General features: G+C 40.3%; 1 protein-coding gene and 1 non-coding gene across 3 annotated transcripts in view; both read left to right on the forward strand.

Moving 5' to 3' along the window:
* The window catches only part of RGS7BP (regulator of G protein signaling 7 binding protein), a 103,033-nt gene that overhangs the window by 64,845 nt on the left and 15,735 nt on the right, over window positions 1–22,453 (forward strand). The window contains exons 4-5 of one of the 2 annotated variants that reach the window (XM_026498897.4): window positions 10,630–10,777; window positions 21,772–21,842. In XM_026498897.4, the coding sequence (XP_026354682.2) occupies window positions 10,630–10,777; window positions 21,772–21,842 (219 nt within the window). Of the gene's footprint in view, window positions 1–10,629; window positions 10,778–21,771; window positions 21,847–22,453 lie in introns of those variants that run through there. The other variant, XM_057307280.1, reaches the window with a different exon arrangement.
* LOC113255388 (U6 spliceosomal RNA) lies at window positions 646–752 on the forward strand. Its single transcript, XR_003316267.2, has one exon. It is a non-coding gene; the product is annotated as a U6 spliceosomal RNA (small nuclear RNA).

Consider the following 22,453-nt stretch of genomic DNA (forward strand, 5'->3'; position numbering starts at 1 on the left):
TTAAGAAATGTAAAGGAGGGGCGCCTAGGTGGCTCAGTCATTAAGCGTCTGCCTTCGGCTCAGGTCCTGATCCCAGGGTCCTGGGATCGAGTCCCGCATCGAGCCCCGCATCGGGCTTCCTGCTCAGCGGGAAGCCTGCTTCTCCCTCTCCCACTCCCCTTGCTTGTGTTCCCTCTCTCACTGTCTCTCTGTCAAATAAATAAATAAAAATCTTAAAAAAAAAAAAAAGAAATGTAAAGGAAATGACCCACACCAATAAAAGGAACAAGCAATATAAAAAGAGAAATAGAATACAGCCACAACTTTATTTTCCAAAGTAATGAGGCAACTGATACTAAAATAGAACAGCAGGTTAGAAGAAATGAAGCAGAATGAATCGTAAAACACACTATGATTCAAATTCTGAGTGGAAACATGCATTCAGTCTTTGAACAAAACTTTAGTGAGCAGCTATCACATCCAAGGCACTGCTCTAGGTGCTAGGGGACTTTAACGATCAGGGCTGAAGAGATCCCTGTTACTGTGGAGTATAATCTAATGCAGAGAAATAGTAAAAAAAAAAATAGAAAAAAATTCAAATGTTCTAAAACTCCCAAGTATTAATAAGTGCAATGTCAGTAATGTTGCAATTAAAATAAAAAGAGCGTACTCACTTCGGCAGCACATATACTAAAACTGGAACAATACAGAGAAGATTAGCATGGCCCCTGCGCAAGGATGATACGCAAATTCGTGAAGTGTTCCTTTTTTTTTTTTCAAATAAATAAATAAATAAATAAAATTTAAAAATAAAATAAAATAGAAAGAGTGATACAGAAAGTGACTGGGTGGCTAGCCTAGAAGGGATGGTCAAAGCTCTATGAGGAGAGAGCATTTAATCTAAGATTTGAATGACAGGAAGGAAACAACCTCACAAACACTTGTGTCTAATGCAAAGAATCCAAGACTAGAACAAACTTGTACTGTTTGAAGAATATAAACATAACCAGCTTCTGGAATCTGTAACTAGGGTCATCTAGCACCATCTATTACTCTCTCTCGTGTCTTCACGTGCCAAACAGTGAGTAGGGCACCATATTAAACACCTTTTGTCAAAGTAGATGTCAGCTGAGGACCAGGGTGATAGCCATAACAATAGCTTCCACTTACTGTGTATTTTCTACTGCCAGGTGTTTTATGCATGCTCCCTCAGTTTATCCTCAACTGTTATTTCCCCCAAAGCTGAAAGAGATAACCTGCCCAAGGTCACACAGCACATTAATCCCACTGCAGAGTTCCGACTGTTCCACCACACGAGATCATTTCCCATTAAGCTCCATTGGAAAAAGGCAAGAGAACATATGAAATAGAGAAATAAAAAATGGCTGTATGATTGACTGAATTTTTTCCACAGATTTGACTTATTTAATGCTTAGCGTACATATATCAAAATAACACATTTAATGGCTAAAATCCATTATGTATTTAATTTCTTACCAAAATAACACTAAGTTGGAAAGTTACTTCTAAGATGGGAGGAAAAGTTAACTCCATAGATTATTTAGTGATTTATAAATTATATTACTTTGGGTGAAGAAGAATTCTGATAAACTATTATATTTAGTAAAATAAAATAAAATAAAATAAAATGCAGCATTTGTGTGATCCAAAGGGAGCATGATTCAGCCATGATACCCATTATGGGGAAGTTGGAATTACTTATACAGTAAATATACCTTGTATATTGTTTTGCTCTACTTTAGGGACCAGAAATAGATCAGTAAAAGCCTCATAGAGACCTCCTCAAATGCATCTCCTTATCTGCTCTTCTCCTGTGCTGCTGGGGTGTGTGTGGGGGGGGTGCTTCTGCTTTCTCACACGGTTATGTGGAGCCACCAAGATGGCTGCCACCCTGGGGGCAGTGCTAGGACTGAAGTACCGTAAGGAGGACAGAGAAGGACTGTGGGGGAAGGAAGAGAGTTCTGTGTCTCTTCAGAATTGGAAAATGTTTATTTTCCAGTGCATGGGTAAGAATGCAGCTCTGTTGATGATAACATTTTTATTTTCCACTATGTATTTTATGGCACTGTGAATATCTTCCTACCACAGTGTAGAAAAGCCTTTGAAACTACTTTTTAATACAGGTAAACAACTAACTGAATTAATATAACTTATTTCTATGTAAATTACATGCTTTTTAGAAACACGGGAGTAAAGGTGGATTACCTCGCAAAGAGCCTCCGTTTCCTCCATTTTTCTCACAGTGCATCTCCCAATTATGGAAATGCGTGAACGTGAGAAGAACTATCTAGATAAGGTTCTAAACATGCATCTCACGGAGACCGTGTTCATCTTGCTCAGAGTCAGGATGAAACTGTTGTGAAGGCCTTCCCTCAGCAGAGCAGATAACGTGTCAGGAGTACAAAGAACATAGGAAATGTGCCCCTATCATCAAGGAAATGATAGTGCAGTAGTATAATATTAGCTCAGAGAAGATTGGTTTGTTTTGTTTTGATGCCTGGGGAAATTTACGCAAATGGATAATATTGACATTGCTAGACACCAGAGGTCAAACTCAGGGCCTCCAAAGGGACACTGTCTAGAGAAGTGCTCCCAGTGTCACTGGTGGACTGAAGATGGGCAGGAAAGCGAGAAGGAATGGAAGGGAGAAAGGGAACAGGAATAGAGGAAAATATGGAGAGAGAAGAAAAAGGGTGGAAGAAATAAGAATCAGGAGACTGAAAGTCAAAGTCGAGCGTGATAAAGAACCTCCCCCTGTAAATAAAGGACCCCAGCCCCATCTGCCAGGGCCAGTGCCTAGGACTTCTGGGGTGGAGGGTGCTCTATGGAACTCTTGAGGCTGTCCCACAAGCAGATGTGTTTTTATTTCTCCTAAACAACTGACCATTTCTCACGAATATAAGAATAACCAGCTTTCCAAACTAGTATGTGCTTCATGGGTGGTTTCCCTTAACTTTTCCTCAAACATGCCTATTATATTATCCATAAACAAGCTAAAAATACATGGAAATCCCAAAGGAGCAGAAGGCAAAAAGTTCTGCAAGGCCCTGAGGAAAGTGGCCAACTTCTTGAAGTCCTAGTTCTTAACAGTTATGAAGCCAGCTTCGTATGATTTCAAGGTACTCGACGGACTCTCTCTCCCCTACCTCCGTCCCCTCCTTGAGCAAATATTTGTTCACTGAGGCCTGAAATTGATTTTTTCAGGGGCCAGGGTTTTTCATTTCATAATCAGAAATGATTTTAAATGCATATTCACTCTCGGGTAAAGTAAAACATTGACTGGAAGTTACCATTTGCAAGTTGGTTGGTGCCTGTCCTGAGAGCGGAGCAGAGAGCCCACCTGACGTTAGAGAACTGGTAGTCCACCCTGAGGATACGTGGTCAAAGCAGGGAAGCTAGGGATAAAGAACTCCAGGTGGCCACTGTCCAGGGCTGTGGAGCGCTCCTCTGCTGACTGGTAATGTAGCTCAGAACAATATGTATGAACTGACCCTAATTCTTCCAGCCTCCTCTTTCACTAGCAACCCCCACCTCACCGGCCCCCCCTACCTTGCCATGCCACTCTCCAGGCATCTTGAACTACTTGTAGGTACCTGAACTTGCACCTTCTTTTCAGTTGCTCCTTTTACTTGGAACATATTACCCATTCCACATCCATCCCTTTCATCTGGCCCAGTTTCTGGGTCAGAACTCAGATGGGACTTCCTACGGGAAGCTTTTCCTGGCCCTCCAACACTGGGCTGATACACACCCAATATGACCCCCCAGCATCTCCAAGGCACGGATTTTAGCCCCTTTTACATTGAGGGGTAGTTGCCGGGTTTCTTGTCTGTTGTCCTCTCTAGATTTGATCTCCTTGAGTGTGTTCACCTCTGTATCCTCAGAATTTAGCATAGCGCCTACAGCAGAATAAAGTTTCAATTAAGAACTACTGAACGAATGAATGAACTGCTTTCATTCTGCATCTGTCACTAAAAGAGGAGGGTAAATGGTGGAAAAGCTTGTCCAGAGATGTGAGACTGAACTCATACCTATATTTCCCCTCGTACTGAAAAGCCATTGAAATAACAAAAGATATAAGGGGGAAAAAAAATCTATATTAGTTCTTAAATTTGTCAGGGTAGAGTAACTGCTGCATGAAACAACACCAAATCTTAACGGATTAGAACAATAAGAGTTCATTATTTATCCATATCATAGTCCAACATCAGAGCCGGGATGGGCGGACAATGTTGCTCTTTCCATTAACCATATCCATTCAGAGGTCAGGAGGAGAAAAGAAAGCAAGGGAAATCACACAGGAGAATTTTTAGGAGCCAATATGGAAGAGGCATACATCACTCCTACTTACAATCCATTGGCCATAGCTGTGTCACGTGGCCCCTCCTAAGTGCAAGAGGAAAAGAAAACAGAGATCAGCAAACACAGGACAGTCTTCTATGCCCCTGAAAAACAAGGAAGGATGCCTTCAACAAACCAGAAATTTTGGAGAATTTCTCAAAGCTATAAAGCTATTGGGAACGGACTGGTGGATATAAATCAACAGGAGAAACCGTAGCTGATAAGACACTCAAACAAAAGAAATTTAAGCAGGAGAAAATTACTGCAAAAATAAAATCAATTCCAGAAATACTTTGAAGTTGGAATCAACAAATGCAAATCACAGGCAGGATTTCTGGAACTGTTGTCAGGGAAATTAAGGTTTGAAATTACATTCAGAAAAAGCTGGGCTGCCCCACACTGAGCAGCAGAGACCATCACCGCTCGCCCCAGGAGGACATCTGGTGTGATTGTCAGGACAGGCAGCAAAGGAGAGCAGAGTGTGAAATAACTTTTCCCCTCCATGAAGACAGCCATAGAAGAAAAAGAAAGGCAGCACCTTACTCCGGTGTTTATCCCGGGCTAAACTGCTCAGTGTATCTTGCTGTAGTTGGAGTTTTAAACAGGAAACTCTGAGTAGACAGGGGGCCCAAAAAACAGATCAAGTGCCCAGGTAGCGTATCACTGGAGATGAGAAGCACCCAGAAGACAAGCTTGAAACACCCATTTCGCAGCCACACATCCTGTCCCTTCTCTGCAATAACCATAAGGAGGACACTATAATCAGAATGGTAGGCAAACAGAGATCCTCATAGATAAATCTGGATAGACATTCAGGATGATAAATTAAAAAAAAAAAAAAAGCCAACACGTCAAAAAGGGGATGCCAAACGCATCAAACAGCTAATACTTGAAGAACAAATTTTAAAGGGGGAACAGACAAAGAATTTAAAATATATGTAGTTGATATTCTCAGAGCGATTTATGAGTCTACCATACCCATAAAACAATAATAGTCTGTAACCAAAAGGAAGTGGCCAGATTTGTTGGGGATAAAAATGTTATCAATCAAATAAAAATTAAATAGATGGGATAACTGGTGTTGGGAGACAACCCTCCAGTCTCTCGCATTTCTGCACATCTTGCACAGTGAGGCACTGACTGCCCTTTGTTTTATACTATCTTTTCAAGGATATTGACTTAGTAAATGCCTTGGAAAATAGAGATAGTGTCTCTCTCCAGAGCAGGGCATACTGACTATTCAGTATCATGAAAATGCTTCCCTCTGGGGCAAAGGGCAGACATGCTGATGAAAGACAAGATCCCTAAGCTCAGGGTTCCTCTCCTGTCACACAGCCCCGTGTTGTACAGGTAGTGATCTGGCCCTTTCCATGTCTCCCTGTGGGAATTAGGATCAAGAAACCAACACAAATGCTTATAGTCTGGCCACGGCAATTCTGTGAGTAATGAACTGTTCTTTTCTCTGACTTAGAAGTCTCAAGTCTTCTTCCAGGATCCACGAAACTGTAGCAGGCTAACTCACAGGTAAAGTAAAATCTCGGACCCTTCACAGTTCTTAACAATTATGAAAATGAATATACTGAGACCCTAAAATAGTAAACTAGAAGATCAAGTCAAGGTATCCTCCCAGAATTCAGCCCCCAAAATAAAGGTGGAGTATGGGGGACAGTTAAGAAACATACAGGATGGTTCCAGAGACTCCAGTAAGAAACAGGAATTCTGAAAGAATGGAGAGAATAGAGAAGCGGGTAATCAAGAAAAATAGGAAACCTTTCCCCAAACCCAAAAGAAAGAAATATTTAAATTGAAAATGCCATAAGACCTCAATGCATCACTCCATAGAGTACTTAGTAATTAGTAAGGGAAAGGGGTAGTCTAGAATGGTGGATCCCTTTTTCCCATTGGAAGGAAAGCTTTGGGAAGAAACCAAGCAATCAATAATACTTAACTGACAATAATGGGACAGAGTGACTCATGTGCTTTTTGATGCACTGCACGAAGAAGGGTACAGTATCACTTCTGTAATATGCCTGCCAAAAAGTGTTTACTCCGAACCTAGACATGCGGAAACAAGAAGACAAATCCAAACTGAAAGACTCTATAAAACAACTAGCCTGAACTCCTCATTCAAAAATACTAATGACGTGAAAGACAAAAAGACCAGGGTGCTGTTCTAGATAAAAGGAAGATAAAGAAAAAGGACAACCAAATGCAGGGCACAATCCTTAACTGGAGCCTTCGATGAAAAAAAAAGCTAAAAAAAAACATTACTGAAACAACTGGGGAAATGTGAATATAGTCTACATATTAAATAATAAATCATATTGTATCAAATTGTATTGAATCATATTTAATCCAAGTTAAATATTTTTTTTGGTGTGATCATTGCTTTGAGCTTATGGAGGAAAACATATTTGTTCTTTAGGAGATATATGCCGAAGTATTTAGAATAAAGAGCCATTAATGTCTGCAACTTACTCTTAAATGGGTCGAAAAATTATATTTATAGTTTTATATATAAAAATTATATATAATCCATATAATCTATATACATGAAACCTATGCACATATACATACATACAGATACAGAGAGAGAAATAAAAGAAAATATAGCTAAATGTTAATAGTTGGTAACACCAGAACATCTGGGCGTCCGTTGTATTACTGAAATTTTGCAGGAGGTTTGCAAATTCTCAAACTAAAAAGGGGAGATGACAGATTGCAAATGCCAACAAAGATTAACATAAAGAGAAGCTACACGTTCAAATATTTAGGAACCATCTCATAAATCAAAAATTTAAAGACAATACCCTAAAAATTTTTCAGAGCGCCATCAACAGGCTACATACAAATCACTCTGGAGATGGACATAAGATAAGGACATAGTATCTTCCAAGTTTTGAGAGACACTTACTCTGAAGATAGATTTATATCCAGCCAATTAAAATTTAAGTGTGAGCACAAAGAGAGAGAAAGAGAGAAAAGTATTTTCAGTTACTTAAAGAGTAAAAAATTTTGCATTCCACCGATATGCTCTGAAATAATTAGTCGAGGCTATGCTGCAACAAAATGAAAACTGAATCCAAGAAAGCTAAAGATGATGTGGAACCCAAGACATATTGTACAGAGAAATCCAGAGCCACGAATACACAGCATTAGAGATATGAAAGAGTTACAAGAAAAAAGCATATGCAAATTTATATACTATTAAAAATGTATTTAATTTGTTAACAAATACATAAGCAAAATAATTTTTTTTAAAGATTTTATCTATTTATTTGACACGGAGAGCGAGAGCGCACAAGGAGGGGGAGTGGACGACGGAGAAGCAGGCTCCCCACTGAGCAGGGAGCCTGATGCGGGGCTCGATCCCAGAACCCTGGGATCATGACCTGAGCCGAAGGCAGATGCTTAATCAACTGAGCTACCCAGGCGCCCCCATAAGCAAGATAATGTCTAAAAGAGACAAGTGCCATGAAGACAATAAACAGACTCTGTACTGGGAAGGGATGCCCCACATAGTCAGGGCTCTGAGTACATGAAAGCAATTGTTACCTACGTGCAGAGTGACCTTGACCCCACAAATACTCTGGAATTGAAAACCCCTTAAATTCATACTGATCCCTTCGGTCTTTTTAAGATGTTTCAGCCAGAGAAGATACAATACGACCAAAATTCTGCAGAGATTGTGTGAGCTGACAGAAAGCACTAAACGCAAGCCCCGCAGCCAGAGTTCTTATTTTTGTTCATCTACTCTAGCAGGGTTAGACCTAGTCACTGGAAAATGAGGAGAAGGAGGAGATGACTTGGCATTACAAGCTCATAAGTGTGTTTCACGAATATACAAATAGTTATTTTACTTTGAAAAGGTTATAGAATGATCTTTGTCTTATATAAGTAGTAGAAGTATTAAGGGCAGGGAGTGTAAACACACTGATTGTGGACTGGATTCTATTTGTGCCTTTTCACGTAAAAAGTATATATATACATATATCAGGGAGGTAAAGAGAGGATTCCTTGCGTCCTCTTTCGAATGAAAGCTCTGACCACAGGACAGGGGCTATGGTGGCCCCAAGCCAAGCAAAGCCCCTAAGCAGAGAACTGGGTCTGTGTATCTTCTTCCTCTCTCCTTTGCTGCCCAAACCATACTGTGTTCCCCCAGGCATTTCTACTCCACAGGAGTACCGCGGGAGCCATGTGTGCTTTCAGATGGCCCAATCCTTCAGAGGGCTGGGTTTAGGGAGCCCCGCCTTTTGCTTCTCTCTCAGATCGTAGCCACCCCTGCAGAACTGCACCCTAAGGCCAACCCTGCTCAGCTGGGGGTGGCAGATGGACTCTATTTGTTGCCTTCTCCCAGGAAGTGCAATGCAATTGCTTTTAAGAGGTCAGTGCCCTCCAACTGTGAAATGGTAATATGCTAAATTACGTGCTTAATTAAATTTCACCCCAACAGCATACCATAAAATTGGAAAAGCAATTCCATCACTCAGGATCAATCAGCATAAAGTACACACAAAAGGATCAAAAGTTCTCATCAGTAAACTTGTGTTTGTGCTTCGGCTGAATATTCAGAGGTCCATTTCTCCTATAGGTTGATGAATGGTATACAGTTAATTACCACTTAAGTGCTTGTCTCTTTTTCCTTGTGTTGCTGCCATATAGGTTAGAAATGACAGGGATGAGATTTTTGCTAGTCTCCTTCAGTCAGGAATCCAAGGGAAAATCTTCCTATTAGATTTTACCATCCTATTCACAAGTGTGTTTGTTTTATTTTTTGTTTATATTGCGTGTTTTTTTAAATATTTTATTTATTTATTTGAGAGAGGAAAGAGAGAGCACCAGTGCCTGGGAGGAGCAGAGGGAGAAGGAGAAGGAGCAGCCCATTTTCCACTGGGTGGGGAGCCCAAGGCAGGGCTCGATCCCAGGACTCTGAGGGTCATGACCTGAGTCAAAGGCAGATGGCTTGACCGACTGAGCCATGCAGGCACCCTTATATTGTTTTGTTTTGTTTTTAACTATGCAAAACACACATCAGGATTAGGGAAACTGAGCTACGAGGTAACCTGGTATAGCTGTTATCTCATGAATATTCAATGATATGGGCTATAACAAATTCTTAACAACTTGTCTAGCACTGCAGCTACGTACTACAAATAACAACTGGATAAGAGAGTAAAAGAAAAAAATCTAGCATCAAGCCCAGTACCTGATACTTAGCTAATGCTCGAGAAATATTTCTAAGTGAATAAATGAATGAAACAGTGAAGGAGCAACTGATAGAGCTCAGTTCTCCAGCTTCACAGGCGATTCCTATACCAGGACACACCCTTACAGATGACAATGTTCAGCGAATGAAAGATGGTAACAGAGGGTATCTGGGCCATAGACTATAACTCCCATTTAATTTCATATGAATTTATTGCTGAACCAATTTGGAGATTTGTTTCTAGAAAGTATTGATTTTTTTCACTTGAGATTAGGCATAGTAAATACAAGTCTTAGTGGACTGGCAGTGCATTGCTGTGGATGGCTACCCAGAAAGTACATGGCACTTTAGTTGATGGCACTTTATGGTCTCAGCAGAGCAAGTCTGGATCTTAAGGCTGAACTATTTCCTCATAGAAGGATAAACTAAAGGAGGCCGGAAAGCCAAGGAAATGGAAGGCAAGTCCACAATCTCTCCTGTTTCCTACATACTAAGATACTACTACTTTCCACATACTGGGTCCCAAAATTTGTATTTGTTTAAGGGATATGAATCCAAGACAGCCAGTGTGAGAGTCAGAGAGAAGGGCGGGAGCTCCCATTCTTCCTGCTGGGTGTCCCCTGCTCCTGGTCATCTGAGTTGCCCTTGAATCAAAGAACCAAAAGGCAGCTTGATTTCACAGGCTGAAACCCCCCTCCCGAGCTGACCTGATCTACCTCACTAAGAGTGGATTATAGAGACCCGGTACTCCATCAAAGACTGAGCCCTTACCTTTACCGTGATCTTGTTGCATTGACCTCAAACTATCTTTCCCAGAAAGTTGTGAAACATGCTACATACATGCACACACACACACAAGTACATACATTTATATAGCTAGAGATAGAGATATCTGTATTCATGATATTCAGAAGCAACTGAACTAGTATTGTATTTAGTATTCAGAAAGTTATGAGGGCTAATGGAGCCTATAACTCAAAGCACAGACGATCCTTGCAATGATATCTTGGCTATGGAACTTGAATTTATGATTTCTTATCCTTTTCTCTTTATCAACACCACCCCCACTGCCCCCAACTTAGGAAAGGAGACTGGCGGGGGAACCAAGAGTTTGGATTGCAAAATTGAGGAGACTACAGAAACACCTGCTCTAGAGGACCCCTCACCATCCCCTGGAGACATTCAGCAACATTCCGGGCAGGTTTCCACAGACATCGAGAACACTGAAAGGTAAGTGGGAAGTTACCCTAAATAGACTGCCAGTATTCCTCCAGTTAATACTCTTAGGGGCTATAAAAGTTGAGATTTTTCTCTTTTAGATTCAGCTTTTGTCTTTCGGATTTAGACTTCAGAAATCTCAGAAAATTGAGGTAACAGAGGGTAAGGAGTCCAAACCCTGCAGTAGAACGGTAGCAGGATTTCCAGTAGTCCCAGGCTCCCAGGCCTCTTTTTATGCCACTCTACCACACTGTGTCTCCATGGAAATGAAAACAGTCTGCTTCCTTGGGAAGGGAGAACGTTCAATCTATATACCATCATAGCTCACCCACTGGGCTGGGGACCAAAATTTCCATTTGTTTAAAGGAGAAGAATCCAAAATCATGCAAAGATGCCAACAGTAGATTCTTGCATTTCAGGTGTATGGAGTGGCCTGCTGAGCTGTCAGGGGCTAAGCATTCTGTCCAGTTGACAGACAGCTTTTCACAGAGTTCCCTTCTCTTGCCTTCCCAGAATGTAGCTGATGGCCCCTTAGTGGTCAAAGCGAGTTAATGCATTTGTCTTAACAAGCGGTAGCTCCCTGATAGGGAGTTTCCTTCTTGAGAAGAAGAGATTCGACGGTGATTCAATTTCATCTGGGGAAAGGGAGCAATAATAACATAATAATAAGTGCCATGGCTCATCTAGATGCTAAAAATGCCATTCTGTGAGGCAGGAGGATGAGGCCCTTGTTTATTGGCCTTCACAGTGATATCATGTCCTTTGCTACTAATGTCCCTAGAGCTGACACAAAGCAGTTGAATGAATACTGGGCAATTCCACTGAGTGCTTTGTGTGCAGCTGAATCATTGACAAGATAATGAACATTTTATTTTTTTATTTTTAGAAACGTAACACACAATGGCATTTATAGCCATTGTGGTTCTATTTTCATATTGTAATATAATTCTAAAGCTAATTACTGAATTTCTGTGTTTATAGAAAATTGAAGCATGTGGTAATTATGTGCTATTAATAAAACTTGGATTTTGTATAAGCTTGGAAATCCAACAATTCAAACAATAAAGCTGTTTGGCATGGTCTGATACAGCTATAGACAAATGGAGAGAGAATGATTTATCTTAATTTATGAAATAGAAAATGCTTTGCTCTACTCCCAGGAAGAAATATCTGCTAGAGTGCCATGATCAGGGCATAATCCATCAGCAAAGACATTTTCCCCTTCAGACACCTTGCATAGCAACTATACCTAAGCCTTTTGAGCTTGTTAGGAAGCAAGCTATGGCTGGCAATAAAAATAAGAGAGGGTGCAGTTATGTTCAAGATGGTGACATAAGAAGATATGAACTCACTCCCTCCCATGGATCCAACAAATATACAATAATAATTTCCTCTGAAAAAGACCAGCAAATTGGATGAATGGAGCCTCCACAAAAAAAGAACAAAAAGGACAGCACTGAGATGGATAGGAGAAGCAAAGACCCTGCCTTGCCAAAAAAAGACTCCACCATAAGTGTTGTGATCCACAATCGGGAAGGGTCTCAAAAGTACAGAATTTTTTCCTAAGAAGTGAGGGGTCTGTGCTCCACATCAGGCTTCCAACCCTTTGACCCTGCATGAGAGGTAGGAGACCCCCTAAATGCCAGTCTTTGACAGCCAATGAGGATTATATCCAGGATAACTATGAAACTGAAGGGAATGGAGAACTCAGTCATAGGGACTCATGCACTGATTCACTTGCCCGGGGACCCAGCACAAAAACATGAATTTGAAAAGTGCCTAGATCATATGTGAAGGAAACCAACTTACTAATCTTAAAGCACCTGCCAGAGTGGCAGGAAAATGTTGGGACCTTATCCAGAGACAGAGACAATGGCAGCCTCTATATATGTGACCTCTTCCTACCTTCCTAAGTTTGGTGTTGGTGGGCACCATTTTGGAACTCTAACCTATTAGAGCTGGTGGGCATGCCCAGGTGAGAATCCCACACACCATCAGAGCAAAACCACATGTCTCAGCCAGACCAAGGGCCAATCCCACCCACCCCCATACCACAGATACAACCTTGCCACACCAGATGGATGTGTGCAGCCCATCAAGAGGATAATCCTTGAGCTCTGGTGGTCAGAGGGGATTGCATATCTGGGCTCCACATGACCTCTCCTGCCCAGAGACATTCTTCCAAGATTAGAAGGGGTAGTGAATTTGACTAATACATATAAACAAACACAGAGAATGAGACAAAATATTTCAACAAAACATTATGTTTCAAACAAAAAAACAAGACAAAACATCAGAAAAAAAAATTAATGAAACAGACATAAGCAACCTACCTGGATAAGGAGTTTAAAGTAATGGTCATAAAGATGCTCAGTGAATTAGGGAGAAGAATGGATGAACATGGAAATCCTCCACAAAGAAAGAGTAAGTAAAAGAAAGTTCCAAAGAGTAGTTACAGAGCTAAAGAATACAACAACTGAACTGAAAAGTATACTACAGGGGTTCAAGAGCAGACTGGATGAAGCCAAAAATCTGATCAGCAAGCTAGAAAAGAAAGCAATAGAAGTCACCTGGGCAGAAGAGCAAAAAAAAAGAATTGTAGAAAATGGAGATAATTTAAGGGACCTCTGAGACATCAAGTGGAACAATGTTTGCATTACAGAGATTCCAGAAAGGGAAGAGAGAGAAAAAAGTACAGAAAACTTAATTGAAGAAATAATAGTTGAAAACTTTTCTAATTTGGAGAAGGAATCCGGGTTTAAGAAGCACAAGGAGTCCCGAATAAAATGAACCCAAAGAGACCCACAAAAAGACACATTATAATTAAAATGGTAATTTTAATAGTAATTAAAATGGCAAGAGTTAAAGAGAGAATCTTAAAAACAGCAAGAGAAACCCCGTAAGTATGCCAGCAGATTTTTCAACAGAAATCTTGCAAGCCAGAAGAGAGTGGCATAACATATTCAAAGTCCTAAAAAGAAAAAAATTCACCAAGAATTCTCAGCAAGTTATCATTCAAAATTGAGGGAGAGGGGCTCCTGGGTGGTTCAGTTGGTTGAGTGTCTGATTTTTTATCTCAGCTCAGGTCTTGATCTTGGGGTCATGGGTTCAGGCCCCACATTGGGCTCTGCACCACCTAGTGTGGAGCCTACTTAAATAAAGAAAAAAAATAAAAAATTAGGGCGAGATTGATTAAGAGTTTTCCAGATAAGCAAAAGCTGTATAAAGGAGCTCATCACCACTAAACCAGCATCACAATAAATGTTAAAGGGACTTCTCTAAACTGAAAAGAAATGGCACTAATTAATAACAAGAAAATATATATGAAATCCTCCTGGAAAAGGTAAACATACAGTAAAAGTAGTGAATCAATCATTTACAAAGCAACTATGAAGGTTTAAAGACAAAAACAGTACAGTTAACTGAAACTACAAGAATTAAGGATGCATAAAATTAAAAGATGTAAAATGAGACATCAAAAACATAAAATAGCAGGGAGTAGGAAAAAAATATAAAGTTTTAGAATGTTGCTATTAACTCAAAACAGACCATTATATACATAGGAACTCACATGTGAACTTTATGGCAAGCCACAAAGCAAAAACTTGTCAGAAAAACACGAAAGAAGGGGTGCCTGGGTGGCTCAGTCAGTTAAGCGTCTGCCTTCGGCTCAGGTCACAATCCTGGGGTCCTGGGATCCAGACCTATGTCGGCCTCCCTGCTCAGAGGGGAGTCTGTTTTTCCCTTTCCCTCTGCCTCTCTCCCTGCTTGTGCTCTCTCTGTCTCTCTCTCTCTCTCAAACGAATAAATAAAATATTTGAGAAAAAAAAACACAAAAGAAAATGAGAAGAGAATCTAAACAAAACACTACAGAGAGCCATCAAACTACAACGTTAAGAGAGAAAAAAGAAAGGAACAGAGAGGAACTACAAAACAGCCAGAAAACAATCAACAAAATGGCAGTAAGTACTTACCTATCAATAGTTACTTTAAATGTAAAAGGACTAAACTTGGCAATCAAAAGACACAGAGTGGCTGAAGGGATCAATGAAAATAAGACCATCTGTATGCTACCTATAAGAGACTCACTTCAGGACACGCACAGACTGAACTTGAAGGGATGAACAAAGATATTTCATGCAAATGTAAATGAATAGAAAGCTGGTGTAGGAATATTCATAGCAGACAAAGTAGACTTTTTTTTTTTTAAGATTTTATTTATTTATTCGACAGAGATAGAGACAGCCAGCGAGAGAGGGAACACAAGCAGGGGGAGTGGGAAAGGAAGAAGCAGGCTCATAGCGGAAGAGCCTGATGTGGGGCTCGATCCCAGAACGCCGGGATCACGCCCTGAGCCGAAGGCAGATGCTTAACCTCTGTGCCACCCAGGCGCCCCAGACAAAGTAGACTTTTTTTTTTTTTAAAGATTTTATTTATTTATTTGACAGAGAGAGAGATAGCCAGCGAGAGAGGGAACACAAGCAGGGGGAATGGGAGAGGAAGAAGCAGGCTCATAGCGGAGGAGCCTGACGTGGGGCTCGATCCCATAGCGCCGGGATCACGCCCTGAGCCGAAGGCAGACGCCTAACCGCTATGCCACCCAGGTGCCCCCAAAGTAGACTTTATTTTTTTTTTTTTTAAAGATTTTATTTATTTATTTCACAGAGATAGAGACAGCCAGAGAGAGAGGGAACACAAGCAGGGGGAGTGGGAGAGGAAGAGGCAGGCTCATAGCGGAAGAGCCTGATGTGGGACTCGATCCCGGAACGCCGGGATCACGCCCTGAGCCGAAGGCAGACGCTTAACCGCTGTGCCACCCAGGCGCCCCCCAAAGTAGACTTTAAAACAAAGACTGTGATAATAGACAAAGAAGGGCATTACATAATGTAAAGAGGTCAATCTAACAAAAAGATATAACACTTTTAAATATATATGCACCCAATACAGGAGCACCAAGATATATAAAACCAAGATTAATGAACCTAAAGGGAGAAACTGACAGCAATACACTGATAGTAGAGGACTTTCACATCCTACTTACATCACTGGGTAGGTCATGCAAATTCAAAATTAATAAGGAAACACTGGCCTTAAATGACACATTAGACCAGATGCACATAATATATATACAAAGACATTCCATCAAAAAGCAACAGAATACACATTCTTTTCAACTGTACATGGAACATTCTCCAAGACAGATCACATATTAGACCACAAAACAAGTCTCAGTAGATTCAGGAAGATTGAAATCTTATCAAGTATCTTTTCTGACTACAGTGGTATGAAAGTAGAAATCAATTACAAAAAGAAAGCTGGAAAAAACACAAAAATGTGCAGATAAAACAACATGCTACTAAAAAACCTATGGGTAATCAAAGATGTCAATGAAGAAATTAAAAAAAAAAAAAACCAACAACCTACAGACTAATGAAAACAGAATTATGACATACCAAAATCTGTGCGACATAGCAAAAGGGACTTAAGAGGGAAAATCATAACAGACTTACCTCCATAAGCAAGAAAAATAATCAATCTAACTTTACACCTACCAGAGCTAGGAAAAAAAATTAAGAAACAAGCCCAAAATCAGTAGAGAGAAGGAAATAATAAATACAGAGTGGAAAGAAATGAAATACAGGGTTCCTGGGTGGCTCAGTCATTAAGCGTCTGCCTTCTGCTCAGGTCATGATCCAGGGGTCCTGGGATCAAGCCCCGCATAGGGCTCCCTGCTTGACGGGGAGCCTGCTTCTCCCTCTCCCACTCCTCCCGCTTGTGTTCCCTCTCCTGCTGTGTCTCTCTCTCTGTCAAATAAATAAATAAAATCTTTAAAAAAAAAAAAGAAATGAAATAGAGACCTAAAAAACAATAGAAAAGATCAATGAAACTAAGAGCTGATTTTTTGAAAAGATAAATGAAACTGAAAAACCTTTAGCTAGACTAACCAAGAAAAAAGAGAGAAGGTTCCAATAAATAAAATCAGAAAGGAAAGAACAGAATGTACAACTAACATCACAGAAATACAAAGGACCATAAAAACTACTACAAGCATTTACATGCTAACAAAGTGGACAATCTGGAAGAAATGCATAAATTCGGAGAAACATACTCTTCCAAGACTGAGTCATGAAGAAACAGAAAATCTGAACAGACCAATTACTGGTAAGGAGAGTGAATCAATAATCAAAAACTTCCCAAAAAACACAAGTCCAGGACCAGACAGCGTCACAGGTGAATTCTACTAAACGTTCAAAGATTTAATACCTATCCTTCTCAAACTCTTCCAAAAAATTAAAGAGGAGGAAACACTTCCAAAGTCATTTTATGAGGCTAGCATAACCCCGATACCAATACCAGAGAAGGACATCACAAAAAAAGAAAATTATAGGTCAATATCATCAATGAACATTAATGCAGAAATTGTCAACAAAATATTAAAAAACTGAAAACAACAATAAAATAAAAGACCATAGAACATGATCTAGTGGGACTGATTCCAGGGATACAAAGATGGCTCAACATCTGCAAATCAATGTGACACACCACATTAACAAAATGAAGGCTAAAAATTATATGATCATCTCAATAACTGCAGAAAAAGCATTTGACTCAATTCAACACCATTTTTAATAAAAACTCAACAAAGAAGGCATAGAGGGAATATATGTCAACACAGTAAATGCCATATATGACAAACCCACAGCTAATATCACAGTCAATGGAGAATAGTTGAAAATGTTTCCTCTAAAATCAAGAATAAGACAAAAATGGCCACTTACCACTTCTATTCAACACAGTGTTGAACATACCAACCAAAATAACTAGGCAAGAAAAAGGAATAAAAAGCATCCAAATGATAAAGGAAGAAGAAAAAGTGTCACTATCTGCAATGACATGATACTATACATAGAAAACTCAAAAGACTCCAAAAAAAAAAAACCTGTTAGAACTGATGAATGAATTCAGTAAAGTAGCAGGATACGAAATCGACACACAGAAATCTGTGGCATTTGTGTATACTAATCACAAATTATCAGAGTAATTAAGAAACTAATTCCATTTAAATTGCATCAAAAACCTAGGAATAAATTTAACCAAGGTGAAAGACCTACACATTGAAAACTGTAAGACATTGATGAAAGAAAATGAAGACACAAATAAATGGAAAAAATACTCCATGATCATGGATTGGAAAAATAGAGTTAAAATGTCCATACTACCCAAAGCAATCTACAGATTCAGTGCAATACTTATCAAAATTCCAGTGAATTTTTTTTTTTTACAGAACCAGAACAAATAATTCTAAAATTTGCATGGTACCACAAAAGATCTTCAATAGCCAAATCACTGTTGAGAAAGAAGAACAAAGGTGAAAGTATCACAGTCCCTGATTTCAAACTATGCTACAAAACACAGTAATCAAAACAGTACTCTATTAGCCTAAAAACAGACACACATATCAATGAAATGAAATGGAGAGCCCAGAATGAAGCCCATGCATATATGGACAATTAATTTATGATAAAGGAGCCAAGAACACACAACGGAGAAAAGGCATTCTCTTCAACAAATGGAGCTGAAAAGGGGCATCTGGGTGGCTCAGTCCATTAAGCATCTGCCTTCAACTCAGGTCATGATCTAGGGATCCTGGGATCGAGCCCCATGTAGGGCTTCCCTGCTCAGCTGGGAGTCTGCTTCTCCCTCTGCTCCTCCCCCGATCATGCTCACTCTCTCTCTCTCTCTCTCTCTCATTCATAAATAAATACAGACATTAATCTTTAAAAAAAAAATACAGCTGGAAAAACTAGACAGCCACATGCAACACAATGAAGTTAGACCACTATCTTACACGATGCACAAAAATTAACTCAAAATGGATTAAAAACCTGAATGTAAGATCTGAAACCATAAAATTCCTAGAAGAAAACATAAGCAGTAAGCCCCTCAACATGAGTCCTAGTGATGTTTTTTGTGTATCTGATTCCAAACGCAAGGGAAATAGAAGCAAAAATAAACAAATGAGATTACATCAAATTGAAAATCTTTTGCGTAGTTAAAGAAATGGTCATCAAAACAAACATGATCTACTGAATGGGAAATTTTTGCAACTCATATATCCAATAAAGGATTAAGATCCAAAATATATAAAGAACTCAAGGAACAACAAAAAAAGAAACAATCCAATTAAAAAATGGGCAGAGGATCTGAATAATCATTTTTTCAAAGAAGACATACAGATGGCCAACAGGCACATAGAAAGATGTTAAACATCACTAATCATCAGGAAAATGCAAATCAAAACAACAAGGAGGTATCACCTCTCACCATTTAGAAGAGAGTACAAAAAGACAAGAAATAACAAATGTTGGCAAGGATGTGGAAAAAAAGGACCTCTCATACCCAATTGATGGGAATGTAAATTGGTGCAGCCACTATGGAAAGCAGATGTATATTTCACAAAAGAATAAGAATAGGACTACCATATGATCCAGCTATTCCACTTCTAGATATTTATCCAAAGAAAACAAAAACGCTGATTCAAAAGATATACGCACCCCTCTGTTCATTGCTGCATTATTTACAATGACCAAGAAATACAGACCACCTAAATGTTCATCAATGGATGAATGGAAAAAGATGTGGGGTGTGTGTGTGCGCGCGCACTATAATGGAATACTACTCAGCTTGCTATTTGCAACAACATAGATAGACGTGAAGGTTTATACTAAGTGAAATAAATCACACAGAGAAAAACAAATACCATATGATTCCACTCATGTGGAATCTACAAAGGAAAACAAAACAAAAACAAACTCATAGATACAAGAGAACAGACAGATGGTTACAGAGGGTGGGAGATGGAGGTGGGTGAAATGGTTGAAGGGGGTCAGTTGTAGGGTGATGGATTATAACTAGACTTGTAGCGGTGACAGCTTTGTAGTACACACAGATGGCAACTTACAATATTGTACACCTGAAACTTAAATAACGTTATATACCAATTTTAACTCAATTTACAAAAAGAAAATGAGTATAGCCCATAGTTTCAAAGTTCAGCCTTAAAATCCACATTCAGGTCAAAGGAGGTGGGAATGACTGAGACAAGTAGGTACAAGAGATCTGGTCTGGTAAGGCAGCTTCCTAAATTCTCCCCCTCTCTGCCCTAAGAGATCAGCGTGTCTCACACTGGGCTGCACATTAAAATCAACAGAAGGGCTTTTTTAAAAACATTGATTCCTGAGCCCCATCCCCAGAAACTAGCTGCATCAGACTCAGGGGGTGGGGTCTTGGCACATGGTGATTGTCCTGTGCAGCACTACGCCTGAGAATTGGTGCTTTCCGGGGGGCCTTGCCTCAGTCTCACATACTGCATTCCTGACCCGTTCCCACCGTGTGCCCACCCACCCCCCATCCCATCCACCCTTGAGAATTTTACAGGAAATCAGAATGTACCCCTTGCACTACTGGATGCAAGGGCCCTGCCTTCCTCCCCCCCCCCCCACTTTCACGTTCTCTCTCTAGAAATACCCCTTGGGGCTTATCAGTATCGGTGCCCCACAGACATATCCTCATACTTATGGAAAAGTATGATTGTTTTTATGGGTTTATTTCTACACCTGGTCCACAAGCCTGCTTTCTTCTCCTTTTCCAATCAGCTATTCCCAAAAAAGAGTTCTTTATACATGTTAGTCAATACTTAAGAAGAGACCCTATGGGGTCTCTGGCCTCCCCTAGGGCAAGTGGTCCTAAACCATACTCAAGAGAAGTTGTGTATCAAGACATACACTGAGGCAGGGGCGCCTGGCGGGCTCAGTTGGTAGAGCGCACAACTCTTAATCTCCGGGTTGTGAGTTCAAACCCCACACTGGGGGAAGAGCCTTCTTAAAATACAAAAGGAAGGAAGGAACTGAGGGATTTCATACCTAAAACTAAATGGTGATTCCTTTTCTTCACAGAGCAAAAGGCAAATAAGTTAGTAGATAGAATTTCCTCAATTTTCAGATTATCCTCCCCCCAAAACTTTCTTAAATCTTTAGTGCCTGCTCCATTGCTTGCCTCTTCTAGAGCTAACTAAAAGATGTATCTGATTTTTGCTCTTGCAAATGAAATCTACCACTATGTCCTGTGATTTCAAGAGCACTAACTCCACTGAATGACCACCAGAACATGTGGAGAACTACTGCCTCAAGGATCTGAAAAGTCCAACTGGTCCCCATCCCAAACTAGAAGCCCCCGGGGATGGTTTCCTGCTCCACAGTCGGGGGGTTTTATGGTCACACATACTCTAAGATGAGGGAGCAGAGATGTTGGAGTGATGCAGTGGCTTACGTACATGCGAGGGACCAGAGGAAAGTCCATCTGTCCATCCGTCCCAGGTGCTTCTCTCTCCCTCCTTCTCCCTCCCCCCCAACCCCACCCCACTGCCGCCATCGTGAAGAGCTCTTCTCTGAAGGTTTTAGAATTTGTCAGTTTCCCATCATTCTAAGTCACTTAAATGAATGTTGAGCCTTGTGAATCCCTAACACCTGTTACACCAAATTTTGATTGCAGTAATGAGACAAGAGCAAGTGAACCAGTACAGCCACAGCAGCCATCTGACCTTAAAGCCAGAGAGCAACATCACCCAGGCTCAGCTCTGCCCAGAGTACCCGTTACCCTACTTCCATGTCCTTGACCTCCCTCTTAGAAATCTGCAACACTAGCCTCGTTATCAGAGACTCCTCTCTGATCTCAGCCAGGTCCAACTGAAGGCAGAGATGAGGGCTCCTACAGCAGAATGCCCTGTGGAAATGTTTGCCAGAGTAGTTCTCATTCCTTCCAGAGCCATCAGTCTCAGACTTTTCTCTTATAAAAACAAAATAAATTCAATATTTGCCTACTGGAAACTAGAGCTAGTACAATTAAGCACAGACTCTCGTCTCTCAATTGTCTCATAGAACAGACTGTTTGGGATTGCATTTCAAAAACTTACAGCTGATTTTTCTTTCTTTTTATCACTTTTACAGAGACATGCGAGAAATGAAAAATCTTTTGAGCAAACTCAGGGAAACTATGCCTTTACCGTTGAAAAATCAAGGTAAGTCTTGCCATTTCTCTTTGAGGCAAAGGATGTTTGTAACATGATCACCTTGGGACTTGTTTCTTGAGAAATTACAAATATGTTTTACACAAACAATAGAAGGCACTGAATATACATTCCTCTCTCTTCAAGAAGATACAGTAATGAAAATGGAGCCCCTCAGGCGAACACAGTGGCGCTCTGAGGAGAGCCAAGATACACTCTGACCCTCAAACAGAGGCCTCCTCCACTGGCCCTGTCAGTCAAGAACATGTATTCACTGACAAGCAGTGAAAAGCACTAGACCAGGTGTGGCAAATACAAACAACTAAAGACTTGGCCCTTGCCTTTAAGAAGCAGGACATTAAGGAGGGCACGTGATGTAAGGAGCACTGAGTATTATATAAGACTGAGGAATCACTGACCTCCACCTTTGAAACCAATATTACATTTTATGTTAATGAATTGAATTTGAATTTTTAAAAAAATTTACAGCCCAGAGGAAGAGACTTAAGAAATTTCCAAAGGGGGCACTTGGGTGGCTCAATCCCTTAAGCACCTGACTCTTGATTTCAGCTCAGGTCAAGATTTCAGGGTTGTCAGGTGGAGCCCCGCCTCAGGCTCCGTGC

The sequence above is a fragment of the Ursus arctos genome, unplaced genomic scaffold, assembly GCF_023065955.2.
Source record: "Ursus arctos isolate Adak ecotype North America unplaced genomic scaffold, UrsArc2.0 scaffold_5, whole genome shotgun sequence".
Classification (NCBI taxonomy): domain Eukaryota; kingdom Metazoa; phylum Chordata; class Mammalia; order Carnivora; family Ursidae; genus Ursus; species Ursus arctos.